Source organism: Peromyscus californicus, unplaced genomic scaffold (genome assembly GCF_007827085.1).
Source record: "Peromyscus californicus insignis strain IS unplaced genomic scaffold, ASM782708v3 Scaffold_4__1_contigs__length_199733344, whole genome shotgun sequence".
NCBI lineage: Eukaryota > Metazoa > Chordata > Mammalia > Rodentia > Cricetidae > Peromyscus > Peromyscus californicus.
This window is the reverse complement of record NW_026294562.1, coordinates 81,291,740-81,316,612: the sequence shown is the minus strand read 5'-3', so window position 1 is coordinate 81,316,612 and position 24,873 is coordinate 81,291,740. Positions and strand designations below refer to the sequence as shown.

General features: G+C 48.7%; 1 protein-coding gene across 1 annotated transcript; it reads right to left on the bottom strand.

Annotated features, from left to right (window-relative positions):
- Window positions 1-49: 49 nt before the first annotated feature.
- Window positions 50-18,137, bottom strand: Ern2 (endoplasmic reticulum to nucleus signaling 2). The gene is given in 23 exon segments (XM_052760132.1): window positions 50-73; window positions 76-261; window positions 345-412; window positions 491-614; window positions 1,408-1,535; window positions 1,624-1,771; window positions 3,219-3,415; window positions 3,495-3,594; window positions 3,677-3,866; window positions 4,026-4,110; window positions 6,927-7,068; window positions 7,277-7,432; window positions 8,261-8,379; window positions 8,509-8,656; window positions 8,746-8,824; window positions 11,116-11,380; window positions 12,704-12,805; window positions 13,044-13,151; window positions 13,298-13,370; window positions 14,427-14,499; window positions 14,746-14,779; window positions 15,482-15,587; window positions 18,048-18,137. Coding segments are annotated over 23 exon segments (2,745 nt in total).
- Between the last annotated feature and the right edge of the window lie 6,736 nt (window positions 18,138-24,873).

Sequence of the window (24,873 nt, the reverse complement as noted above, 5' to 3'; positions counted from 1 at the left end):
TGAGCCACAGGCTTAACTCCTTGGTCCACCTTTGGGGCCCCAGGTTGTCTCAGCTCTTTGTGGCATCTGGCAGGACCTCCTGACATCCAAAGCTGGAGGATAGTATGGCATGAAGAGGCTCTCAGAAGCGCAGGTCCTCATGGCGTGGTGAGTGTGGAGCAGCAGCCTTGGGAAGCGGTGTGTGAAGTACTGGATGAAGCCAGCAGGCAGTTGTCCTAGTGCCTGGTGTACCTCAGTTGGGAGCTCTCTGTAGTGGTGCTTCTGGGGATGGGCAGGACAAAGACCCTGGCTCAGCTATGGCAGGCCATCCCTGATCCATGTCCCACCCAGGCTCTAGAACACACCTTATTCCTCATGGCACGGAGCAGGTCTCGTACTGATGTCCCCTTATATGATCGGAACCTTTTCAGATCTGTGGGCAGAGAAATGGGCTGCAGAGGTGTCCCTACTGGGTCCCTTCCCCTCAGGCCCACCCACGTGTGGCCTCTACCTGTCTGCAGTGATGCCGAGATGTGATTGTGCCAGTTTTCCCGGACCACCTTGTGGCTTCCTGCCTCCAGTGCCATCACAAGCGGTCCCTGCTCGGGCTCCTTCTCCAACCAGTCGCTGACATCCTAGGATCCCACAGAGCTCCTAAGTCTTGTGGACAGCGTCAGAGGCCCCAGGGCCAGGGTTGTGTTATGTGGTTAATGACAAGGGCTATCTCCTCCTGGAAAGTGTATGGCTTCCCTGTGTCCTACCTCCATGCCACCACCCACCTTAAGGGAAGCACTGTTGCCTCTGTTCTATAGGCAGGCAGCCTGCAGCTCAAGTGTGGTCCCTTGCCCAAGGTCACAAACGGAAGGAGAATCTGCACTGATGTTGCAGCATAAATGACTGCAGATGAGAGTAAACTGCACTTCCATATAGGGGAAGCTAAAGCAAATGCAGATGCCGGGGCCAAGGTGATAAGACTGTTTTCCCTTAGCCCCTCCGACTTCCCTTTTCTTGTTCATGACCTGTGATGGTTTGAATGAGAATGGCTTCCCTAGGTTCGTGTATTTGAATATTTGGTTCCCAGTTAGTGGAACAGTTTGGGAAGAATTAGGAGGTGTGGCCTTATTGGAAGAGGTGTGTCACTAGGGACAGGCTTTGAGGTTTCAAAAGCCCACACCAGGCCCAGGGTTCCTTTCTTGGCCTGCAACTTGTGGATTAGATGTGAGCTCTCAGCTACGGCTCCAGCACCATGCTTGCCTGCCACCACAACACCAAGATAATGGACTAACCCTCTGAAACTGTAAGCAAGTCCCCAGTTAAGTGCCTTCTTTATAAGTTGCCTTGGTCATGGTGTCTCCTCACAGCAATAGAACAATAAGACAGGACCCAAACTTGGAGCTTGGGGGGCCCTTCCCAAGATCACCATCTGACCTGGAAGAACTGGAGTTGCTTGGCTCTGCTCCAAAAGAGGGGATGGGCCAGCACCCATCCTGCTGATGGGCGATCCTGGGGCAGCAGGCTCAGCATGGCTTTAACCAAATCCAATGCCACAACCTTGTCTGGAGGTCAGAAAAGGGATGGTTTATAGGCACTCAGCCTCATGTTTCCTTCCTCCCATCCTTGCTGGCCAGGCTCTCCCTTCCTCACCGTGGGTCTCTTCCTCCAGATGAGCCAGACAGGGATCCCCTGAGAGGATGTTGGCCTGGCGGTAGAGACTCTCACCAAAGGGGTGGCTGCCACCAGAAAGCACGTAATAAAACACACAGCCTGCAGAGAAGATATCCACAGCGCTGGTCTGGGGGCCAGAAAGATGGGCGTGAGAAGGAGGAACTGGGCCTTGCTAAAAAACCTTTTGGGCCCTGTAGAGCAGCATGCATATGTGTGTCTGTCTGTGTCTGTATGTCTGAGTGTTGAAAACAGGACTCACAGATGTTTCCTTTGCCTCTGCCAAGCTTCTGGTCCTGATTTTCCCTTCCTGTCAGGAGGTACAGGTAGTGGAACTGAGTGAGGCTGGCCACACACAGACGAGATCAGAGTGAAAACTGGTGACCTAGCATGGGCCTGAGCACTGGTTCTCACCGGGAGACAGGCAAGATGGAAGAGCTGACTTTTACCCTAAGTAAATTTGATAACTTAAGATTTTGTGTGTGTGTGTGTGGAAGGGATTTCCCCAATGTTAAAATGCTGGCTGCTAATGTGAGAACTATACTGTATAGGCAGGTTCCTAACACCAGCGCATCAAGTCCCTGGGCATTTAGGTCTCCAGTCCCCGATCACTTCTTTCTCTTGTCTTTAGGAATGGGTGTGGCTCTTCTGGTGAGCCTTCCATGAACCCAGATGTAGAGTCCTGGGGTCCGAAACTCAACACGGGTCAGGTGCTGCTTTGTCGTTTGTACTGCTGGGATGTTAGTTCCATTTCCCATGTTCTTAACCCCAGGTCTACACTGACACTGCATCTACCTAGCTCTAGGTCAGAACGGGTGAGAGCCAGCATCTCTGTGTAGCTTGAACTCGGGATCCTCCTGCCTCAGCTTCCTCAGTGCTGCCATTGCAGGCCACCATACCCAGCTACCGTACTCGGTGAAGTGTGGTGAAGGTTAAATGTCTAGGCCTGGCATGATGCCTGTAATCCCGGCACTCAGGAGGCTGAAGTGGGAAAGCTGAGAATTCAAGACTGGCCTAGGGCTGGAGAGATGGCCCAGTGGTTAAGAGCACTGGCTACTCTTCCAGAGGACCCGGGTTCAATTCCCAGCACCCACATGGCAGCCCACAACTGTCTGTAATTCCAGTTCCAGGGGATCTGATACCATCACCAATGTACATAAAATAAAGTAAAAAAAAAAAAAAGATGGGCCTAAACTAGGTAGTAAGACCCCATGTCAACAAAGTCATTTTCTGAGTCATGTTTTCTCAACCTGGGTGGCACTGATTCAAAAGAGAAAACTGTCAGAGGGTGGGTGGTGCCCTGTGTACTATGGCATGTTACACTGTGGCATGTTCAGCAGCATCCTTGGCCTCACAGGATGACAGAGGCACTTTTTTTTTCCCCCAAGGCAAGCCAGCCAAAACGCCTCCAGACATTGCCTAATGTCCTCTGAGCTGCAGAATAGTCCCTGATGGAGATTGCCTTGGGGAAGGAGTGGATTATCCCCGGGGAATAGATGAGCAGGCTTGGAGGGGCCTCTTTCAGAGAAGAGCTGGGGCATGGAGGAAGGAGCCCTGTGGCTGGTGGGCAGACTCACAGGGCTGTCTGGGGGCAGCTGCAGGAGCTCTGGGGCCATCCAGCCTTCTGTGCCAGGAATGCCTGAATGGAGACTGAAGCTACAACGGCCTGCAGGTAGCTTCTTGCAGAGGCCAAAGTCGGAGATGACCACTCTGCCTTGGCCCTGGCTGTCACGTCCAGCCATGAGAATGTTGCCTGGTTTCAAGTCACGGTGTACTGCCGGAAGGAAGTGGAGAGTGAATGATTGCCGATGGGGAGGAGCAGGGGGCTAAGGACTGGAAACAAGACATGGTACCTATGTGTAAGGAATGTAGGTGGGCCAGGCCAGACATCATCTGCTGTAGCACCATGGTGGGCTCCAGACCCCAACGGTCCAAGTCTGGGTTCTCCACATACTAAGGTGAGGGAGAGACAAAAAACGTCACTTACAAGCCCAAGGCCACCCGCCCTCCATCCCTTCCTGGGCTCCCATCTCACCTCTTGCAAGGAGGCCTGGCAGAGCTCCAAGGCAATGTAGTGGAACTGGGGGCCACGCTCGGTGCAGAAGTAGCGGAGCACATTGGGGTGCCTGTCCGACTCCTGCAGCAGCTGCACCTCGCGCTGCACCAAGCTGAAGCACTCTCGGAGGAGCCTCTTCACGGCTACTGCCCGTCCCTCAAACTGTCCCCTGAGAGGTGGATCAGGGTTAGGGGTGCAAAGAGCAGGTAAGGGAAAGGGCCGGGATCTCTCCCCAAGTCTGGGAGTCTGGAAGGATGCTTGTCCTTTGGTTGGTGTCAAAAGAGCTGCAAGTGATACAGCGGCAGCCTGGGCTCCCCCTGCCACTCACCGGAAAACAAAAGTGCCGCCTGCCCCACGTCCCAGCACGTCCTTGGGGTTGAAGGAGATCTTCCCCACGACAGTGGGTTGCTCTGCTACAGGGGCGAAGGTATCATTGTCCTCTTAGTGATCTATGCTCACTGCCCACAGTCCTCCTCCCTGCCTTCCTCTGCCAGCCATAGTCCAGACCCACCCTCCACCTTGACCTTTCTCCACCCGTCTGTGCTCAGTGTGCTGCGGTAGCTGAGAGCAAGGACCCAGATGCTAGGCATATGGCTCCAGTGGCTGGTGCTGCTATTGATGTAGCTAGACAAGTGACTCAGCTGATAACGATGCCACTTGTATTGGTGAGGATCAAGTGGATATACAGGAGTGGGATAACGATGTCACCTGTATTGGTGAAGATCAAGTGAATCTATGGGAGTGGGAGTGTTGGCTATGTGATTCCCTTCTGAGCACCTCCTGTCTGTCTGTCTCTTTCTCTTCTCTCTGCATTCTTCCCACCTCTTAACACTTGTAACAGTTCTTTTCATTGAAGTTGAATTGTTTCCAACAAAAGGATGAGTTTGAGTAGACAGATGCATGATGAGAGCGAGCAGTTATAGCAAATAAAGATGATGCTGGGTGTTGCACACCTACAGCATGGCACAGTGCCCTCAGAGCACAGTTATAGCAGATAAAGATGGTGTTGGGTGTTGCAGGGCATGCCTACAGTATAGCATAGTGCCCTCACAAGTCTTGGTGTGCAGTTAAGATGGGTGAGGCTGGGACTGGGGAGATGGCTGAGTCAGTAAAGTGCCTGCCTTGCTATGGGAACCTAGGTTTGATCCCAGCACCCACCTACTGCACATAGTAGTCCATAATTGTAATTCCAGGACTGAGAGGCTGAGACAGGCTGATCCCTGAAGCTCATTGGCCAGCCAGCTTAGATGAATCAGTGAACCCCAGGTCCCTTGTCTTAAAAATCAAGGTCTAGGGCTGGAGAGATGGCTCAGAGGTTAAGAGCACTGACTGTTCTTCCAGAGGTCCTGAGTTCAATTCCCAGCAACCACATGGTGGCTCACAACCATCTGTAATGAGATCTGGTGCCCTCTTCTGGCTTGCAGGAATACATGCAAACAGAACACTGTAAACATAATAAATAAATAAATCTTTTAAAAAAAAAAATCAAGGTCTAGCCAGGCATGGTGGTGTATGCTTTTAATCCCAGCACTCAGGAGGCAAAGGCAGGAGGATCTCTGTGACTTCAAAGCCAGCCTGGTTCCAGGACAGCCAGGACTACATAGAGAGATCCTATCTCAAAACACCCAAACCAACAACAATAAAGAACCCAAGGTCTATGGCTCCTGAGAAATAACACCTGAGGTTGTCCTCTGGTCTACACACACACACACACACACACACACACACACACACACCTACCTACACACATATACACACACATACAAACACACACATACACACCTACACACATACCTACACACATACACAACACACCTATACACCTATACACACACCTACACATAAACACACACACACACACACACACACACACACACTTCTCTATTTAAAAAAAAAACCCAAACCAATTATAGGGCATTGGCAAGAACAGCCCTGGGAAAATATGGAATCTTGTCTGTAGAAAAAGAAGCAGACTCCACTTCAGAGTCAGAAGGTCCAAGGAAATGGGTTTTGGGGTGCAGTGGAATGGATATTTACTTGGATTCAGTGGAGTCAATAAATGACAAGAACTACATCTCAGGGCTGGGGTTACCTTGCTGTGGAGCCCTTAAAAAAAAAAAAAAAAAAGCTGCCCATGGGCTGGAGATGTAGCTCAGAGGCCGTGCTTTGCTAGAACTGACTCTGAAGAGGGGCTGAGGCCCAAAGAAGAGGAGGACATGGGTGTATACCAGAGCCTCAAGTCAGGAGGCAGGCAGACACCAGCTTGAGTAAGGGGACAGACAGCAGGTGGGATTTGTCACGAGGAAACAGGCTGAGCAGCAGTGGGGAGATACCGGTCCCAGCTCACAAAGGTACAAAAGGTACCAGCCTGGCTCAGAGCCAAAGAGCAGAAGACTAGTGTGAGCAATAGACGCACAGGCTATACCCACCAAGCACTGAGTAGACACCACTGGGCCTTTGGGAGCTTAAGCTAAGGATTAAACCAAGAAACATTGAGAAGAATGTTGAAACAAAATCAAAACCATGCCTAGGTGATTTACTGCTACCATTACCAAAAACGTTATTTTAAAACTCATTATTATCAATTATTTTATTGGTTTTTGAGACAGGGTTTCTTTGTGTAACTGCCCTAGCTGTCCTGGAACTCTTTGTAGACTCAAAGAGATCTGCCTGCCTCTGCTTCCCAAGTAAAACAATTATTAACATCACCTAAGTGCGATTTTTTTTTTTTAGATACATATTCCAGGCTGGTCCTGAACTTCTGATCCTCCTGCCTCCATTTCCTGAGCGCTGGGATTATAGGCATGCACCACCATGCCTGGTTAGTGAGTGCTGGGGATCAAACCCAGGACTTGGTGCATGCTAGGCACGCACTCTCCCAGCTGAGTTATGTCCCCAGCACGGACTTGATGATGATGGCAACTTTTCACAGTGCAGTGATGCAATGAGGTGGGTGTTAGTACCCCCCATTGGACCAGTGAGAAGATATGTGCTCAAAGGCAACTCTTCAAAAGTTAGCTGACAACAGTTTGAGCTACACACAGTTCTATCCACAACCAGAGACCCTGAAAATAACAGTAAAATTATACTAGGAGACACTTAAGGAGTCTGGGTCTTATTATCTCTCCCACCATCTGTGGTTTCTAACTATTTGACTTTGAAATTAAATTATGTTCACCTCTCTCTTTTTTCTATTTTTGACCCCTAAGTTTTGTTGACTCAAGTTCACCTTCAGGATCATGGGATGGCCGGGCTTGCTCAGAGGGGCTTTGGAATCCCTTCTGGTTCGGCAGGGTGGCCCTTGAGGGCTGTGTCTGAGCATCCGGTAAGGTGTCATGAGGGCCTGTAGATGCTGAAGGACTCTGCTGCTGCTGTAACACAAGGGTTTTAATAAGTTCAAGTCTTCCTCCTGATGGGCCCCACATCTGTCCCAGAGCTGGGTTCACAACAGAGCTTGGACTTAGTGCAGGAGCAGGAGCTCCTGGGAGGAAGGCAGAGGCAGCTGAAGTCAGGCAAGGGAGAAACAGAGTTCTCTCTGGAAAGACTCTAAGATGGACAAGGTCAGGATGTTGGACTTACTTGCCTCATCAGGTAGAGGACCCAGGCTCCCAGGAGGATGGCAGTGAAGCTAGCTGCCAGCAGGTCTTGGGACCCCACCCCTGGATAAGGGTTTGAAGCTTTCTCTTCAGGATGTAGTTCCGAATCCCAAGGTTCTTCCCTCCTCAGGCTCGGGAGCTAGGAACAGAGCAGCTTTCACTCTTGGTATTCCCTTCTACTGTGAAATTCCCAATTATTCTTCCTTACTGGGTTCACAGCAAGGCTTAGCTGAAGGTGTGTGTGTGTGTGTGTGTGGGGGGGTGTCCCTGTAGGCAGGACTTGTGGCGTTGTCCATAGTTCTGAAACATCATGGTGCTCAGAAGAGGAGTTGACCAAACCTACCAGAAGACCAGCATCTCTCTGAATATCATTAAAAGTTCATATGCTCAGCTGGGGTGGTGGCACATGCCTTTAATCCCAGCACTTGGGAGGAAGAGCCAGGTGGATCTCTGTGAGTTCGAGGCCAGCCTGGTCTACAAAGCAAGTTCCAGGACAGCCAGGGCGGTTACACAGAGAAACCCTGTCTCAAAAAACAAAAACAAAAAGAAAAAAAAGTCATATGCTCATGGGGATATCGCTGAAACTATGAGATTCACCTCTAGAGGTTAGGAATTTGGTGGGTCTGGAGCAAACACCCAGGGTTTGAAAACCATTGCTCCTTCTAACCTTGAACAACTTCCTAGCACTTCTGCAATCTCTCCCAGGAGAGCATGCCTTTATAGTTTTTTCTGTTTTCAATTTCTTACTTGATGAATATTTTACAACGTTTACACTGAAGAATAAGAAAAAAAATCTGGGAACTATGCTTTGTGATTTAGGAAGCCAATATCATTTTTAACATGCCTGGTAGTAGCCGCAACAAAATGTTTGTTTTCTGGGGACTTTCATGAGATTAACTGCGGAAGAGGTACAGGGCTGCAGGACATCTCTGGGTCTACACATCGACCCTGGTATCCCAGGACTAACCTCGAAGAGAGCTGGAGCATGGAGGTCCTCCTGGGCTCTTGTCTCAGTAGACCCTTTCCCTGGGGTGGGATGAACCCTCAGCATGGTGGTGTGCAGGACTGGGGGAAGTTCATGGTATCCTAAGTGGTAGGAATAAAAGCCAGAGATTAAGAGCCAGGGTCGAGGATGCTTTCAGTGTTCCAACTCAGAAACTGGGCTTGTAAGTCTTTTATCTTCATCTGCTCCAAATTAAAGTCAGGGGACCTCACCAATGAGCAGCCACTGGCTGGGGAGGGCCACACTGCCTGACGGGTATCTGACAGCAGTGCTGGGTGAGCCCTCTCGCTCCCCTGAGACTTGAAGTGTCACCTCATCTGTTGTGGGGCCGTCCATGGGTGCCAGGGTCAGTCCACGGGGCTATGGCAGAAGATGGAGAGACACATGTGAAAGAAACCCCTTTCCTGCTCTATCCCTCTTTGCAGTTCACTCAGAGATCCCCTTCTCACCACGAGGGCCACCCCGGTGTGGACCAGTGCTTTGGAGACATAGAAACCAGCTTCTTCTTTCCCCACATACAATGTCATCCTAAAGAGGAGGGAAACAGAGAAGGGTGAGTGATGCTGGTGGAGAGCTTCAGCATTACTCTACTCATGTCCTTTGTAGTCCCTTCCAGATTGACTCTGGGATTGATCATGTGACTTTTTTTAGCCAATGAGACAAGTGTGACACAGGCAGAGACCTGAACGGTGCTTGTGCATTGGGAGTTGCCCCTCAGTACTGTTCTCTGAAGTCCTGGGACCACCGTGTAAGGAAGCCTACACTCCCACAAGGGATGAAAGACCTTATGGTATACAAATGAACCATTCCATTCCTCAGCCAGCTGGCCCACCAACTACTACATAGGTGAGTGACACTATCCCAGATCATTGCCTCCACCAAGTGATTTCAGAGACCAGAAATACTACCTGGATGACCCAAAAATTTTGGACAGCAGATGTCTGTTGCTTTTAAGCTCCAATTGTTGGAGTAGTTTGTTATGCAGCAAAGCTAACTGGTACAAAATCTATAGCAACATTTTCTCAATATATGTCTCATTTTTTGTTTGTTTATTTTTTGAGACAGGGTTTATCTGTGCAACAGCCCTGACTATCCTGGAACTCACTCTGTAGACCAGCCTAGTCTCGAACTCACAGGGATCCGCCTGCCTCTGCCTCCTGAGTGCTGGGATTAAAGTCATGTGCTACCACCACCTGGCTCACTTTTTTTTTTTAAAGATGGGGGGTGGTCTTACTATGTAGCTCAGGCTAGCCTCAAATTCATCATGCTCCATCAGCGGCATCCTGAGTACTGGGATATTGGCATACACCGCCACACCTGGCCCAGACCTCTTATAAAAACTCAGTTTTCTAAATTGGAACTTGTCAGCTCTCTTTTCACCTTTTGCTTTTTTCTCTCTTCCTCCTTTAGTGCTTTGAACTTGATAGCAGCCATGAACTTCTAGAACTTCTAGGAGCCTATAAGCCTCCTAGCTTATAAAGGCTGAACTCTAACCATCCTGATCCTCCTCATTTCCTCTCCTCCTCTCTATTGCCCTCTACTTAGTACCTTGAGGTTTTTCTGTTCCAGCCTTCAGCATCATCTTTTTTCAGTGCAATACATTTTATTTTTTAAGTGTATGGGTATTTTGCCTGCATGTATATCTGTACACTACACACATGCATAGTGCTCATAGATGCCAGAAAGAGGGCATCGGATCACCTGGAGCAGAAATTACAGATACTTGTGAGCTGCCATGTGAGTGCTGGGAATTGAACCTGGGTTCTCTGGAAGAGCAGCCAAAGCTTTTAAGCACTGTACCATCTCTTCAGCACCCCTGTGTGGTGTGTGTGTATGTGTGTGGGGGTGTCTCTCCAAGCAGTTTTGGCTGGCTTTAAACTCATAGAGATCTACCTGCTGTTACCTCCTGAGTTCTGGGATTAAAAGTATACACCACCATGCCCAGCCTCATGGTGTCTTGTTTTTCCTAAACTCATTCTGAGATATTCTTCATATTGTAACCAGAATAATCTTTCTGAAATGAGAACACGAGTCAGTCACTTCCTTGCTTGGCACTCTCCAGGGACTGCTCCTTAGCTTCAGGAAAAAAATCCCAGTCTTCTGTATGCCATCCTGGCTTTACTTACAGCCTTAGGCATGAGGCTGCTTAGACCTATGGCTCAGGCTTTGACTTTCCTTCTGTATCCCGTGTGCCACGCCTTGTCCCATTTTCTGTTGATCCTTTAGGCCTTACATGAGATGTCTCTTCCTCTAAGAAGCTTTCCATGGCTTCTTCTTGTTTCCAGTCTCAGTCTGGGTTTCTTTTCATGCATTGCCATCACCACCTGTCTGTCTCTTTACCCTTATCTCACCACGTTATAGTTCCCTTCTATGTGTCTGTCCCCTCACTAGACTCTAAGCTTCCTGTAGGCAGCAACACTGACTGTTGTTTGCTGTTGGGCTCTCAGAGCCTCGTAAATGACTAGTATACAATAAGTGTCCAGTTAGCATTTGTGGAGCAAATGGAATGAATGGGCAGCCCCTGACTTCTCCAGTCTGTGTCTTAGGATGGCAAAAGGGAGGGGGGACATTTGAAGTATTTAGCAATCAGTTCAATACGGCATTTATGGAACAAACCAGGTGGGGACCCAGAGTCTCCTCCCAGGACAGGATTTACCCAATCACTTGTTAAATGGTGACTGTCCAGGAGTCCTGGGGACACTGTCTTGACACCTGATTCCGCTGTATTGGTGGGTCATGGCTGAATATCACTGGCTATTCAACTGGGACTGTAACACCTCCAGAAATTCCCTCCCTAGGCTCCAGATATGGACACTTACAGAAGCTGGATGTCTAAGGAAGAGAAGTGGGTAGCTGTGTCCTGGGAGCTGGAGGCAGGAAGTCGGATGTGGCCCCAGCGGAGGACAAGGAAATGTAGAGTGTCCCTAGCCAGTGTAAGGTGAGGCAGCTGGCGCAGACCATCCTGATGCCATGTGTAGATGCCCATCACGGGCACTCCCAGGTCCTGCGTCCACAGTACAGTTCCACTTCCTGGATCCACAGTGAGCAGCAGGCCCATCCCACAGGATGTCAGGTGGCTCATGTCTATCAAGAAAGACAACTGGGGAGGTGTCAGAGAGAGCTTATGGGACACACCAGAAAGCAGTTGGGGTGAGGGGGTCATTCAAGTGTGCAAAGGTCATTTGAGGTCACGTGGAAGGTTACAGAGACCTAAGAAGATCAACCAGAGTTTGTTTCAAACAGGAAGGGATTGGTTGGGGCCATCTAAAGTTGACTCAGGTGTGAGTCTGGGTCATTTGATCTAAAGTTGACTCAGGTACATGTCTGTGAGTCTGGGTCATTTGAAAGAGTTAAGATGAGAAATCATTTGAGGGAAAGATCTTAGGATGTAGGTCATTAGGCATAGACATGGTCAGACTGATGTCTACTAAGGTCAAGTAGTGTGGCCCAGAGGCAGATAGGGCCTTTGGGAAGCACATATAGACTGTGAAGGGGTCAGTTAGGAGTCTTGGTGGTGTCATTTATATGTTAGATTTACTTGCATGGTTCCTCATGAAGAATGATGGAGTCAAGATTTGAGGAGTCACTTAGGAGTACCTGTGAGGTTCCTCAGTGTGGTGGTTTGAAATAAAATGGCCCCCAAAAGGAGTGGCACTATTAGGAGGTGTAGCCTTGTTGGGGTAAGTGTGGTCTTATTGGAGGAAGTGTGTCACTGTGGAGGCAGGCTTTGAGGTCTCATATATGCTAAAGCATACCCCCACTTCCTGTTGTCTGTGAGTCAAGATATAAGCACTCTCAGCTCCCTTTCCAGCACCATATCTGCCTGCATGCCACCACACTCCCAGCCACCATGCTTCCTGCCATGACAATAATAGACTAAACCTCTGAACTGTAAGTAAGCCACTTCAATTAAATGTTTTCCTTTATATGAGTTGCCGTGGTCATGGTTTCTCTTCACAGCAACAGAAACCCTAACTAAGACACCTGGGAAGTTGGGTAGAGTGGTTATAATATCAATGGGGTAGTAAGACTTATATAGAGGAGTCAGTCACTCAAGGCTATATATAGAAGTCACTTACCATGTTGAGGTCAGTTAGGACTTGATGGGATTGCTCAGGGTATTGGGGAGGTTGCTTGGTGTCCCTTAAGATGTAAGGAGTCACCCTAGGCTACCTGGCTGGGGTCATTTGGGGTATGGATAAGTTCAGCTATATTGCTCAGGCTACATGATCACCAGTCTGGGTGCTGAGAGTCATCTCAGGTCATCGGTTAGGCTGTATCAATCAGCCTGTGAGGGGGCATCATGTAGATGGATCAGTATGTGCTGGGACTTGGTCCTGATGTCACTCAGGGCTTCCCAGGTTGGGGACTTTGATCCAAGGTAAGGCTGAGAATGGTGACACTCACATTTCCCAGGTGAGTCATCCATGGGGGGCGCTGAGTAGCGGTGGTAGGTTGTATTCCAGCGCAGGGCTGGAGCCCTTGGGTCATGCATGGAGACTGTGTACTCTGTGTGTCAGAAAAAAAGATTACCAGGAATATAGTAATACGGTGCTTCCCCAACCCGACTCCAGAGACTGTCCCTCTTGTAGGATTAGAGACTCGCTCCTTGATCAGTACTCAGTAGAATGTTTATTGATGATTGTCAGATTGACTGACTAGCCTGCATTCAGCTTGGATAGCAACTGTCAGGCCTGGGCAAAGAAAATGAGGCGGTTTCATGGAGCGCAGGGAATGTCCGACTTACGTGTTCGGCCGATGTAGAGTCGAGGAGTAGAAAGGCCCTCGGCGGTCAGTGTCATATGAGTCTCCCCTGATTCAGGGTCCACCACAAACCAGGTATCCTGCTTCCGGCCTGTGGAGGAGGGAAATGAGCCAACTGTCAAGACGGTGTAGGAGGGAGGGGGTGCCCTTTTGTTCCTGGCCTAGTTGGCCTGGCATGACCTAGGTCCCCATTCCTGCTGGCTGGATATGGCCTCCACAGCCTGCAGGGATACTCACCTGTGTAGAAGACCCCATCAGAGCTGCGACAGGGAGAGGCATGAACCAGCTCCGGGATGGTGAATGGCAATTTCTGAGAGGGAAAGGGTCCAAGAAGGGGATAAGGGCAGAAACATGCAGAGCACTTGCTGTGCCACACTCTCCCAAGGACGACCAAGAGCAACCTATTCACTGGGCACCTTCTCTTCTCCATTTCCCAGGGGAGGAAACTGGGGCTTGGAGAGGCCCAGTAATTCAGCGCATGACACTCAGGTAGGGCCAGCATCCTTAGTCACTTTGCTATAAAACCTCTTGAAGAACTGCAGACAATCCCACACCGGGTACCAAGACACCACATGAGCCACTTGGTTCCACCTGGTGACATCCTCCAAAGAAATGAACATACGACACAACAGAGACACCTGCACACCCACACAGACACCCGCGCCACACACACACAGGCTTTAAAACTCAGTGGCCACAAGACTCAGTGAGATTGAAGAGCTATTTGGACGCAGTGTTGGTGGTGAATGGGGGTCTGCCCTCTCACCTTCCCTGGCTCGCTCTCTCTCTCTCTCTCTCTCTCTCTCTCTCTCTCTCTCTCTCTCTCTCTCTCTCTCTCTCTCTCTCCAGGAATCAGATCCCAGTCTGTGTTATGTGAGTGAGTGCCCTGTATTCAGGTTTCTTATGGGTTTTCACAAGGGGCACAGAGTGAGGTGAGCATATATACAAACCACCAACTTGCAGAAACAGAGCCATTCAGCTGACACACATGCATGAGCAAACTCAGTCCAGACTAGCAGAACTACCCAGCCTAATGTTGAGGTTTGGGGGGTTTTAAGTCTTTGAAATCGTGGGTGATACGTTAATTAGCAAAAGCTAACCAATACAATTTTCATCTTAATGCCCTCAGAGAACTGGAGATGCCCGCCCCCCCCCCCCCACCCCAGACTCAGAGGTCTGATATTCTGCTCTGCAGACACAGCCAGCCCCTCCCCCTCACTTTAGCTGACAGCCTTCCATAGTGCTTGGAGCCCTGTCTTACAGCTTCAAAGGACATCCCACTCTGACACACTGTCCTTTCACCCATTGGCACTCTGGCTGATGGAGTCCTGCCCCCACCCATCCCAGGCAGTGAGGGGAAACAGACCATCAGCCCCTGCTGTTTCTGGGTTCCCAAGATGTACAGGCTGCCATCAGCTGGGTCAGAGAGAAAGGCCGTTCTGTGGAGCAGAGAGGGACATGGGGAAGGTTAGGTGCGTAGCCCTGGTTTCGTGGAGGTCTTGTCCCTCCACCTTCTCAGCTAGCAGAGCCCATCCTTGAGGGAGATACCTTGGAGCAGCAGGAATCCTTCCCACATCATATAAGACTAATTCTCTTCCCTAAAACCCTCACATGTGCCCCCAAACCCCTCACACAACTATGGTTCCCCCCAACACTCTCTCTTTAAGAGGTCCCAGTTCACTTACTCTGTGACATACATTGGTCCTTGGATGATGGGGTCTGCAGGGACAAAGACATGGAACTTGAGTCTTTTGTTACCTCTATTGAGAAGCATAGCTAAAACATACCAGCATTTACCCTGTGCCAGAGGCAGAGCCCAGCAGGTGGCAAGAGCTCTATGGGTAGTCTCTGCCATGCTACTTTGCCCCAGTTTGTAGGCGAAGCCATTGAGGTTCAGAGAGCTGAAGTGATTTTTTCCCAAGTTCACACAGTTGGTAAGTGGTGAAGCTGCCTACAGACATTGGCTTGCTGGACCCTAGTGTCTGTGTGAGTATGTGCGTGTGCGCATTCGTATGCATGCGTTCGTGTATGTGTGTGTGTGTGTGTGTGTGTGTGTGTGTGTGTGTGTGTGTGTGTTATGTGTGTGAGGGTCAGAGGTGTCTTCTTCGAGACAGCATCATCCCCTGAACTTGAAGCTTACTAATTTGGCTAGACTGGCTGGCCAGGAAGTCCCACAGATCTTCCTGTTTGTGCCATTCCAGTGCTGTGGTTGTTTCTTTGTTTTTGTTTGTTTGTCTGTCTGTTTTTTATGTGGGTGCTGGCGACCCACACTCAGGTCCTCACGCTTGTGTGGCAAGCACTTTACCAACCGAGCCATCCCCTCAGCCCGTTAGTGCCCATGTTCTTATCTTCTACGCCAAGGTGACTGCCCACTCTGCCCCTGAGAGACCTAAGGAGAGAATGGTAGCTATCCTTGCTCACCATCCTTCAGTGTCCACTTCAGGTCCCCTGTCTGCTTGTTCAGTGCGTGGAGACTTCCGTCCAAGGTAGACACCAACAGAAGGCTCTCTGGCCTGAGGGTCTGGACCTGGAACGGGAAACGAAAGTCATCTCATCTGAGGGTGCCAGGACCACCTTGCCTTTGCTGCAGGCAGGAGTGACTATGACTTCTCTGGCTGAGGAGACAAAGAGAAGAAGAAAGATGAACTTGACCTTATGGGGGGGGGGGGGTGACAGCAGGAGCTAGGGGAGCTGAGGAGACTTCGACTCCCATTTCCTCCCTTTCCCTTCACTTCCTTCTGTCTTCCAAAGCAGACCGAATGTGCACGTGCATGTGTGCATGCGTGCGTGCGTGCATGTGTGCATGTGTGCGTGCGTGTGTGTTCATGTGTTCTATGCATGTGTATGCACATTTGTGTGTGTGTGTGTGTGTGTGTGTGTGTGTGTGTGTGTGTGTGTGTGTGTGTGTAAGGCAGAAAGAAGTCAATGTCAAGTATCTTCCTTGATCACTTTGTACCTTATTTATTGAGACAGGGTCTCTCACTGAACCTGACTGGCCAGTGTGCTCCAGGGATCTGCCTGTCACCCCACCACTAATCCCAACCCCTGCCATCCAGCACTGGGGTGACACTCATGCCCATAGTCATCAGGCTTTTATATGGGTGCTGGTGACTCAAACTCAGGTCCTCGTGAGTGAGTAGCAAACAAAAGGGCTTCCCGGATCCATACAGCCTCCCTCTGGGATGGGAACTGAGTGTCCTGGCTGCACAGATCAGGGAGACTGGGGCACAGGACGGCCAGAAATGGCACAAATGGGGCATAGAGTCTCCTCCAAGATGTGGATCCCTCTCCTTAGTCACAGGTGTGCCTCTTTTCAGAAGACCCTTTCTGTCTCCCTGGACTGGCTCAGCTGCTTTTGGTGCCAAGCTTTGTGGTCCCCCTTAATGGCGACAGGAGGGAGGCCTGGAGCTACCTTATATCTGGCCCCTGCTGGACTCACTTGCCAGCTCCGGGCCCTCCTTGAGCAAACAAGGTGAGGCTGAGCTCAGAGCAGGAACCCTAACATCCGGGTGGCCCAGCCGCACCCCTGCGAAGGCCACATCCTGCTTCAGGACCCTCAGGTCTGGGGTGGAGCCAGGGGTCTTTGCTGGAGAGTCAGGAGCCCACCAGCTCGACCCTCTCTTTGGGCCTCAGTCTTGCCGTCTGCAATATGACACAGAGAGAAGGACTGTCCCAAAGAGAATTTTGTTTGCTCCTTATAGTGCTTCAAATACTGCTTTTTTTTTTGTTTTGTTTTTTTTTGTTTTTGTTTTTGTTTTTCGAGACAGGGTTTCTCTGTGTAGCTTTGCGCCTTTCCTGGAACTCACTTGGTAGTCCAGGCTGGCCTCGAACTCACAGAGATCCGCCTGGCTCTGCCTCCCGAGTGCTGGGATTAAAGGCGTGCGCCACCACCGCCCGGCAAAAATACTGCTTTTAATTAGCTTTCTGTTATTGTTTTGTGAGACAAGGCTTCCTCTTGTAGCTCTGGTTTTGTCGTGTAGAGCAGGCTGACTTTGAACTTTTGACAATCCTCCTTCTTCTGCCTCCAGAGTTATGGAATTAGAGGGATGTAATACCATGCCCAACATTAACAGCTTTTTCTAAAACCAGAAATTAATGAATTAATGAATTAATTAATGAATTCATTAATTCATTAATTAATTGTTCTTTTGAGACAGAGTCTCTCTGTGTAGCTCTGGCTGTGCTAGAACTCACTCTGTAGACAGGCTGGCCTGGAACTCAGAAATCTGCTTGCCTTTGTCTCCTGAGTGCTGGGATTAAAAGGTGTGCACCACCACTGCCCAGCTGAAAATTTTAATTTTAAGAATCCAGATTTTTATTATCATTCTCATTTCTAGTCTTTTTTTTTTTTTTCTAGAAATGTCAGATCTGGACATACCAGGCTCCCATTATTATTTGGCAATTGTGGACGGAGCCTGAGCTGGGAGAGGGGCCCCCAGTGTCTAATTCTACTCTGTCCCTTTATCTGGGGGTGAGGGGTGGAGAAGGGGAGAGACTCCAGGTGGGATGAACACTTGAACCCCAGGCTGGCCAGAGGGAACTGATCAGGTCCCAGCAGCCAGGTTGGACCAGATCTCTCTATACTTGAAGATAGACCATTTGTCCTGGAAGTTCTGAATCTGAGGGTAAGGAGTGGTGGGCCAGTCACACACAAAGGAAAGGGGCATCATAAAGCTCCAGAGATTGAACCCTAGTTTCACATCAGAAGACCCTAAATTGATCATACTTTTCAAGAAAACTGGATTCTCAAAGGGTTTTAGAGGCCTGATTTCACAGTCTACTGTCTCCTCCCCACAGGCCCCTCCCCATCTCTGTTGCAGAAGAGGCTGGCTTGGCACATCTTCCCAGGTAGGTTGTAAGAGGCATCTCCAAGTTTATGAGGGGTTTACTCCCTAGTGGTCCATTTGGGCGATCTCAGCCCAAGGGAAGGAGGGAGAGGCCTCCCTACTGACCAGCTACATCCCCAGTCACCAAGCCCTGCACTCACCTGTGGTCCAAGCATCCCCAGCAAAGTTACAAGCTGTAGCAGGAGCCCTGAGGGAGACCCAAGTGGAGACTCCCAGGCTGGGCTTGCCATAGCCTGTGGGCAATCACAAAGTCAGCAGCTCCCTCTACTCACTCGGTGGCTCCAGGTGACAACTGAGCTCTTTCCACAGGGAGACTCCGCCCCCGGCAGAGCCAGCTGGGGAAGCAGAGTCTTGGCTGAAACCTCACCCAGTGGTGGCCCCCGCCCTTCCCATGGCACCTACACCTCACTCAGTCTCTTCCACCTTGGCACCAAATGTTGCCAGTTTGAGCTTTCCTGGGAGGGATTTTACTGAGGCCGATGGTGGAGAACATACCAAGGTCTGTGCTGGCTCTTTTGCTTTATTATTATTTTTTAAGATTTACTTATTGTATTTTATGGCTTGCATGTGTCTCTGTGCATCATGTGCCTGGTGCCCAAGGACATCAGAAGATGGCGTTGGATCCCCTGGAACTAGAGTTATGGATGATTGTGAGGCTCTGCCTTGTAGGTGCTGGGAATCAAACCCAGGTCCTATGCAAGAACAAGTGCCCTTAACCATCTCTCCAGACACTGTTCGGATTCTTCATCCTTTCTTACCAAGGCAAGGTCCAGGCTCAGAACTGGAACTAAAATTCAGATATCTGACCTCAATGCCTGTGCTCTTTATTACTTTATTATTTCTTTATGTGGCTGGCCTCCACTGTGCAGTTACGAACTATGAATTAACTGATGGAGTCACTCATTTGTCCAACAGATCGATTAGGCTACCCCGCTGAGCAAGACAAAGAAGTTTTCTGTCTTTGCAGAGCTTATAGTTTACATGGTTAAGATATCAGAGCTGGGCAAGGTCAGGAGTTCGAGGTCATCCCTGGCTACATAATGAGTTTGAAGCCATCTTAGATGTTACACAAGACCCTAACTGAAAAACAAAGATGGACAAATGAACAAAGACACCAGACATAAAGAGTGGAAGAGAACTGTGTATGACTTAACCATTCTAAAAATAAAATATTTTCATGTTGTACAAGTATTTATCCTCCATGTGTATCAGTGGCAGAAGGATCAGGAATTCAAGGTTGCATAGTGAATTCAAGGCCAGCCTGGGCTACAAAGAGCTTCTGTTTAAAAAACAAAACAAACAAAAGGTGCCACTGGTCACCTTCTCTATTCCAGGGTGTGGAATGTCAGCCCTTTCTGCTGCTCACTTTACCACATTCCCTTGGCCAGCTCCTCCCCATCCTCCTTACCTCCTAAACCCGAAACAGTGCTGCTCTGGGCCTCTATACACCATATCCCTCAAATTCCTTTGTCTCTTACCTGCAGCTAGAACCCCATACATTCTCCCCACACACTGAAATGAATAATAAATGGCGCTGGTGGCCGTGTTGGTTACGGCATTTAAAGGTCACAGTTACAACAGAACCCAGTATCAGTTTTAGAGCTTTACTAGGAGGAAGAGGGGTGGGGGAGAAGAACCAGGCCTGGGAAAGGAGCACGTGCAGTGAGAGGGAAAGATGGTGGGGGAGAGACAGAGCAGAACAGAGAGAGGGAGGGTGGGGTCTGAGTCACAGCTCTTTAAAGTGCAGACTGTGTGACCACACTGCACGTACGTGATCACCAACACACACTGATGACGTAAGATGCAAGACCCTTTGCTTAACTCCTGAACTGTGCATGTGCGGTCATGCAGCTGGAGTGAGGGCAGAATTCTAACACACACACCTTTACCTTCTGTCCCCAAGTTTCAGAGGACAAGTCTCTTACTTCCAGAGGCCTCCCCACCCTCCCACGCACCTCCAGACGGAGTTTCTCTGTGTAACAGCTCTGGCTCCCTGGAGCTTGCTCTGTAGACCAGGCTGGCTTTGAACTCAAAGAGATCCACCTGCCTCTGCCTCCCAAGTGCTGGGATTAAAGGTGTGTGCCACCACACCCAGTTCTTCCAGTCCCCTTTGGCCTCCCCTGGAACAACTTTATAAATATACACATATATGTATTTATATAATATTTATATATGTGATACACGCATATATCAATAAAAAATGTAATTTTCAGGGCTATGGAGATGGGTCCATTGGTAAAAGACTACCATGCAAGCATTAGGATCTGAGTTCAGATTCCCCAGCACCCATGTAGAAAATTCAGACACAGCCCAGTGCTGGGGATCCAAAGACAATGGATCCCTGGAGTGCACTGTGTTTCTCCCTCTGGACCAATCACTGAGGTTGATGGACAAAAGCATTCTTATTGGTCAGGCCTGGATCATGTGTCCAGATGCCTGTGGATGGTGTTAAAGAGGGACAAAAGAGTGTATTTCTTCTTTCTTTTCTTTCTACCCCCTCCCAGTTTTTTGAGACAAGGTTTCTCGTATAGCCCTGGCTGTCCTGGAACTGGCCTCAAACTCAGAGATCTGCTGGCCTCTACCTCCTGAGTGCTGGGATTAAAGATGTGCATCATCGGAGTCAGGAGATGTCAGCCTGCCGTCTAGGGAGCAGCATGTAATGGCATACAGGAAGCAAGAGGCTATGGCTTTGTTCCAGATTAAGATACATCCAAAATCAGCTTCAAGGCAATTGGCTCAGAGAATACAGCATCACAGACTACTCCAGGCAGACTTGACCATAATCCTAAAATTATCAGTGCCCTCTATCAGCAGGAAGTAGCCTAAAAAACTACGGCCACATTCCCAAAAAATGAATTATGGATGTTTGTCTTTGTTTAGATTGTTGGTTGAAAATTGTTATTGGTCATAGTCAATATCTTTCTAAAAGAAGAAAGAGGGATATGGTAGAGAAATGTAGAATATAGATATGATAGGATGAAAGGGTAGATTAATGAACCTACTTTTAAAGAGCAACAACTTGTTTAAAAATGTTTTACATTGCTATGGATTTTAGTTTATTGATACAAATTTAGAGTTGATTTTGTTATACTATATATATATTTCTACTCTTATTTAAGGTATTATGTTTGTGCAACTCATTTAAATTGTAATGGATAATTACAAAATACAGATTAATAATTAGTCTTCTATGATAGTCAAACTTATAGTAATGTTAAGTTTTCTAGGTACACATAGATATAATTCAGTTAGGTAGGTAATCTTCAAACACTTCAAAGACCTACAGAATATGGCATTTAAAATGTTTTAAAAACTTAGGCTTTCTGGACAGTGAGACACGTCTGCTCCTGGCAGCACTGATTTACTTCAAAGAGAAAGATGGGCATCGAAGACACTCCATATGGAGTTTATCTTCTTCTTGGCAAAAATAGCCATTTGGGCAAGAAACTGTTCTTGCCTGGACTGCTTGACAAAATATTGTATCGACTGGACATGCAGGACCCATAGGAAGGTTACCACTGAACTTTGCAAGATGGTGCTAGATGGTCTTTCAGGTTCCTGCTTCTCAGAAGATACTGCCAGACATTCTACAGGACACAGAGAGAAGCAACTGAGAGACTCTAGGCCTACAGGCTGAAGATGGATGCCCCAACATTACAGAGGAGCTTTGGAAGACTGTCCAGGCAGGCAGCTGTCTCTGTCATTCTGGAGTTTTGAAAGTTGCTTACAATGCATTTCCTGTTTACTTAGGTAATATTATATCCTTCTGAGGTCTTTGATGTAGATGAAGACTAGATAGTTATAGTTTTCCTTGGTTATGATAAGAGATAAGGTAGATATGAAATCTTATACTCATAAATATAGGATAACTAGGATATCTTCTTTAATTTTACCAAATACAAATAGACTAGATATTATAATTCTTGCTTGATAGTTGTTTTGTTATATGTAGTTTTACTATGTTAAAGTTAAAACCTTCCTTTTTGAAAAAAAAAAGAAAAGGGGAAGTGCTGTGGATATCACTCTGTATGCTATGAATGTGTTGCTCTGATTGGTTAATACATAAAATGCTGATTGGCCAGTAGCCAGGTAGGAAGTATAGGTGGGATAAGCAGACAAGGAGAATTGTGGGAAGGCTGGAAGGCTGAGTCAGGAGATGCCAGCCCGCTGTCCAGGAAGCAGCATGTAATAGGACACAGGTAAAGCTATGGAACATGTGGTGACATATAGATTAACAGAAATGGGCTGCATTTAAGTATAAGAGCTAGTCAATAATTAGCCTGAGTTAACGGCTGAGCAGTTTTTATTAATAATAATAATAATTAAAAAAAGACGTGCGTCATCATGCCTGGCTTAGTCTCTGTATTTCTTCTCATGTAGCTACTTTTAGTTCCTTATGGCTAATGTCTATGGATTCTTTTTTTTTTTAATTTATTTGTTTTTACATTCTGACCAAAGTTTCCCCTCCCTCCTCCCCTCCCAGTCCCTCTTGTTAGGATTCTGTCGCTCCTGCAGCTGAATGGCACATGCACAGTTCAGTAGCTAAGCAAGGGGTCTTATGTCATCAGTGTGCTGCATGACAGCGCAAATGCATGCAGTGTGGTCCACGCAATCAGTGCATGCATGGCGTAGCTCCATAAGCCCACCTGTGCATGTGTATGGGAATCCTTAAAAAGCTGGACACAGACTCCTCCTCTCTCTTTTCTGTTCTCTCCTCCCCCTTCTCTCTCTCTCTAGTTTTTTTGTCGTTCCCCACCCCCCCCGCCCCTCCTAATAAATTTCTGATACTGGGTTTTGTCGTGGCTCATGCCTCATGACCTTTCAGCACAGTAACCAGCGCCGCTTATCTTTTTTTTTTTTTTTTTTTTTTTTTTTTTTTTTTTTTTCCGGTTTTTCGAGACAGGGTTTCTCTGTGTAGCTTTGTGCCTTTCCTGGAACTTGCTTTGGAGACCAGGCTGGCCTCGAACTCACAGAGATCCGCCTGGCTCTGCCTCCCGAGTGCTGGGATTAAAGGCGTGCACCACCACCGCCCGGCCGCTTATCATTTTTTAAAAGAACACCTCTCCCCACAGCTCTTACCTCCCCTCTTCCCACACCCCACCCCTATCCACTGCTCCTGCCTCTGTTTCTCCCCAGAAAAGGGCCGGCCTCCTATGGACACCAATCGTCTTGGCATATCAAGCTGCAGTGAAACTAGGCTCCTCCTATTAAGGATGGATGAGGGAAGGGTCCCCAAAGCAGGTGACAGAGTCAGAGACAGCCCCCACAAGAAGACCAAGCTACAGATCAGTCCCACGCTTGAGCCCAGTTTAGTCTGTGGGTTTTCTTGTGGTGCCTTTGACCCTTTAAAGCTTTTTTGCTTGTTTGTTTTGCTTTGCTTTTTCCAAGACAGAGCTTCTCTGTCTAACGGCTCTGGCTGCCCTGGAGCTCGCCTTGTAGACCAGGCTGGCCTCAAATTCCTAGAGATCTGCCTCCCCGAGTGCTGGGATTAAAGGCTGTGCGTCACCACATCTGGTGTCAGTGGATTCTTCGTTCTGTGTGAGAACACAGCATCACGTGTGAGGACTACCCCAGCTTCAGAGGCCTGAGGTGGAGGGAAAACAGCACCTAGGTCAAACAGATGTGAAATCACAGGTGTTCCTGCCATTCTTCTTCGTTCACTCGGTTTTTAACCCTCGAGTTCATCTTTATCTTACTCTTACATACCACTTGTCTTAGAGTTACTATTGCGGTGATCAAACACCATGACCTTTTAAAAGCAACTTGGGGAGGAAAGGGTTTATTTGATTCACCTTCTAGGTAACAGTCCCATCACTGAAGGAGTCAGGGCAGAAACTTAAGCAGGGTAGGGCCCTGGAGGCAGGAGCTGATTCAGATGCCATGGAGGAGTGCTGCTTACTGGCTTGCTCCTCATGGCTTGCTCAGCCTGCTTTCTTACAGCACCCAGGACCACCATCACAGGGTGTCATTACCCACAACGGGCTGGGCCCTCCCCCATCAATCACTAATTAAGAAAACGCCTTACAGCTGGATCTTACGGAGCTTATGTTCTCAACTGAGGTTCCTTCCTCTCAGATGACTCTAGCTTGCTTGTACGGGGTTGATATAAAGCAGCCCGCACACCACTTCACTGACATCTGCTTGGCCTGAATTCTTGCTACCATCAGCTCATATTGCCCAGGCTCATCAGAGCCCTGGCTGGCTGGCGTCCTGCCCCAGGTCCTCCTGGGTGGACTGAGAGCTCATGGGAGTCCACTTCTTCAGAGAACTACTTGCCTTGGGTCAGTCGGGGCTGTGTTGCACAGCCCTGCACGTACGTGAAGAGCATAAGAGCACGGAAGGTGTGTCCCTAGTCGCAGAGTGAACCTGCTCACACAGAGGCCCTCAGCTGGGATGACGACGTCTCTAGGTCTTCCTCACGACCTTCTAGAGGGTTCTTCCCTGGTTGTCACTAGCACAGGAATCCCTGCCTCAGGCTCTGCTTTTCCAGCTTGAATCAAGATGCCGTGTAACCACAGCTAACCAGATTGCCCCACCACGTAAGATCTCTTGAGAAAATGTGCACATTGAGGTTCCAGAGCCTGATAAGGTGGACTACAGATTACAGACAACCTGCTGCATATTTTATGAAGAACTATGAGGGGGGAGCTCCAAGTGGTGAACATGGAGAAATGAGGAAACAGATACTATGTTGGTTTAGACATACACTACACATGGGTGTGGAAACCCTTGGCTGTGGGGCTGGAGAGAAGGCTCAGAGGTTGAGAGCTCTTGCAGAGGATCTAAGCTCCATTCCCTGCACCCATAGGCCGGCTCACCCTGGCCTGCAAAATCAGTTCCAGGGATCCTGCACCCTCTTCTGGCCTCTGCTGGTACTGCATGCTAGTGGTGCAGGCAAAGACTCAACCTCCTTGAAAGAAAAAAACATAAAACAAACAAACAAAAAGAACTACCTTGGGTGTCGTT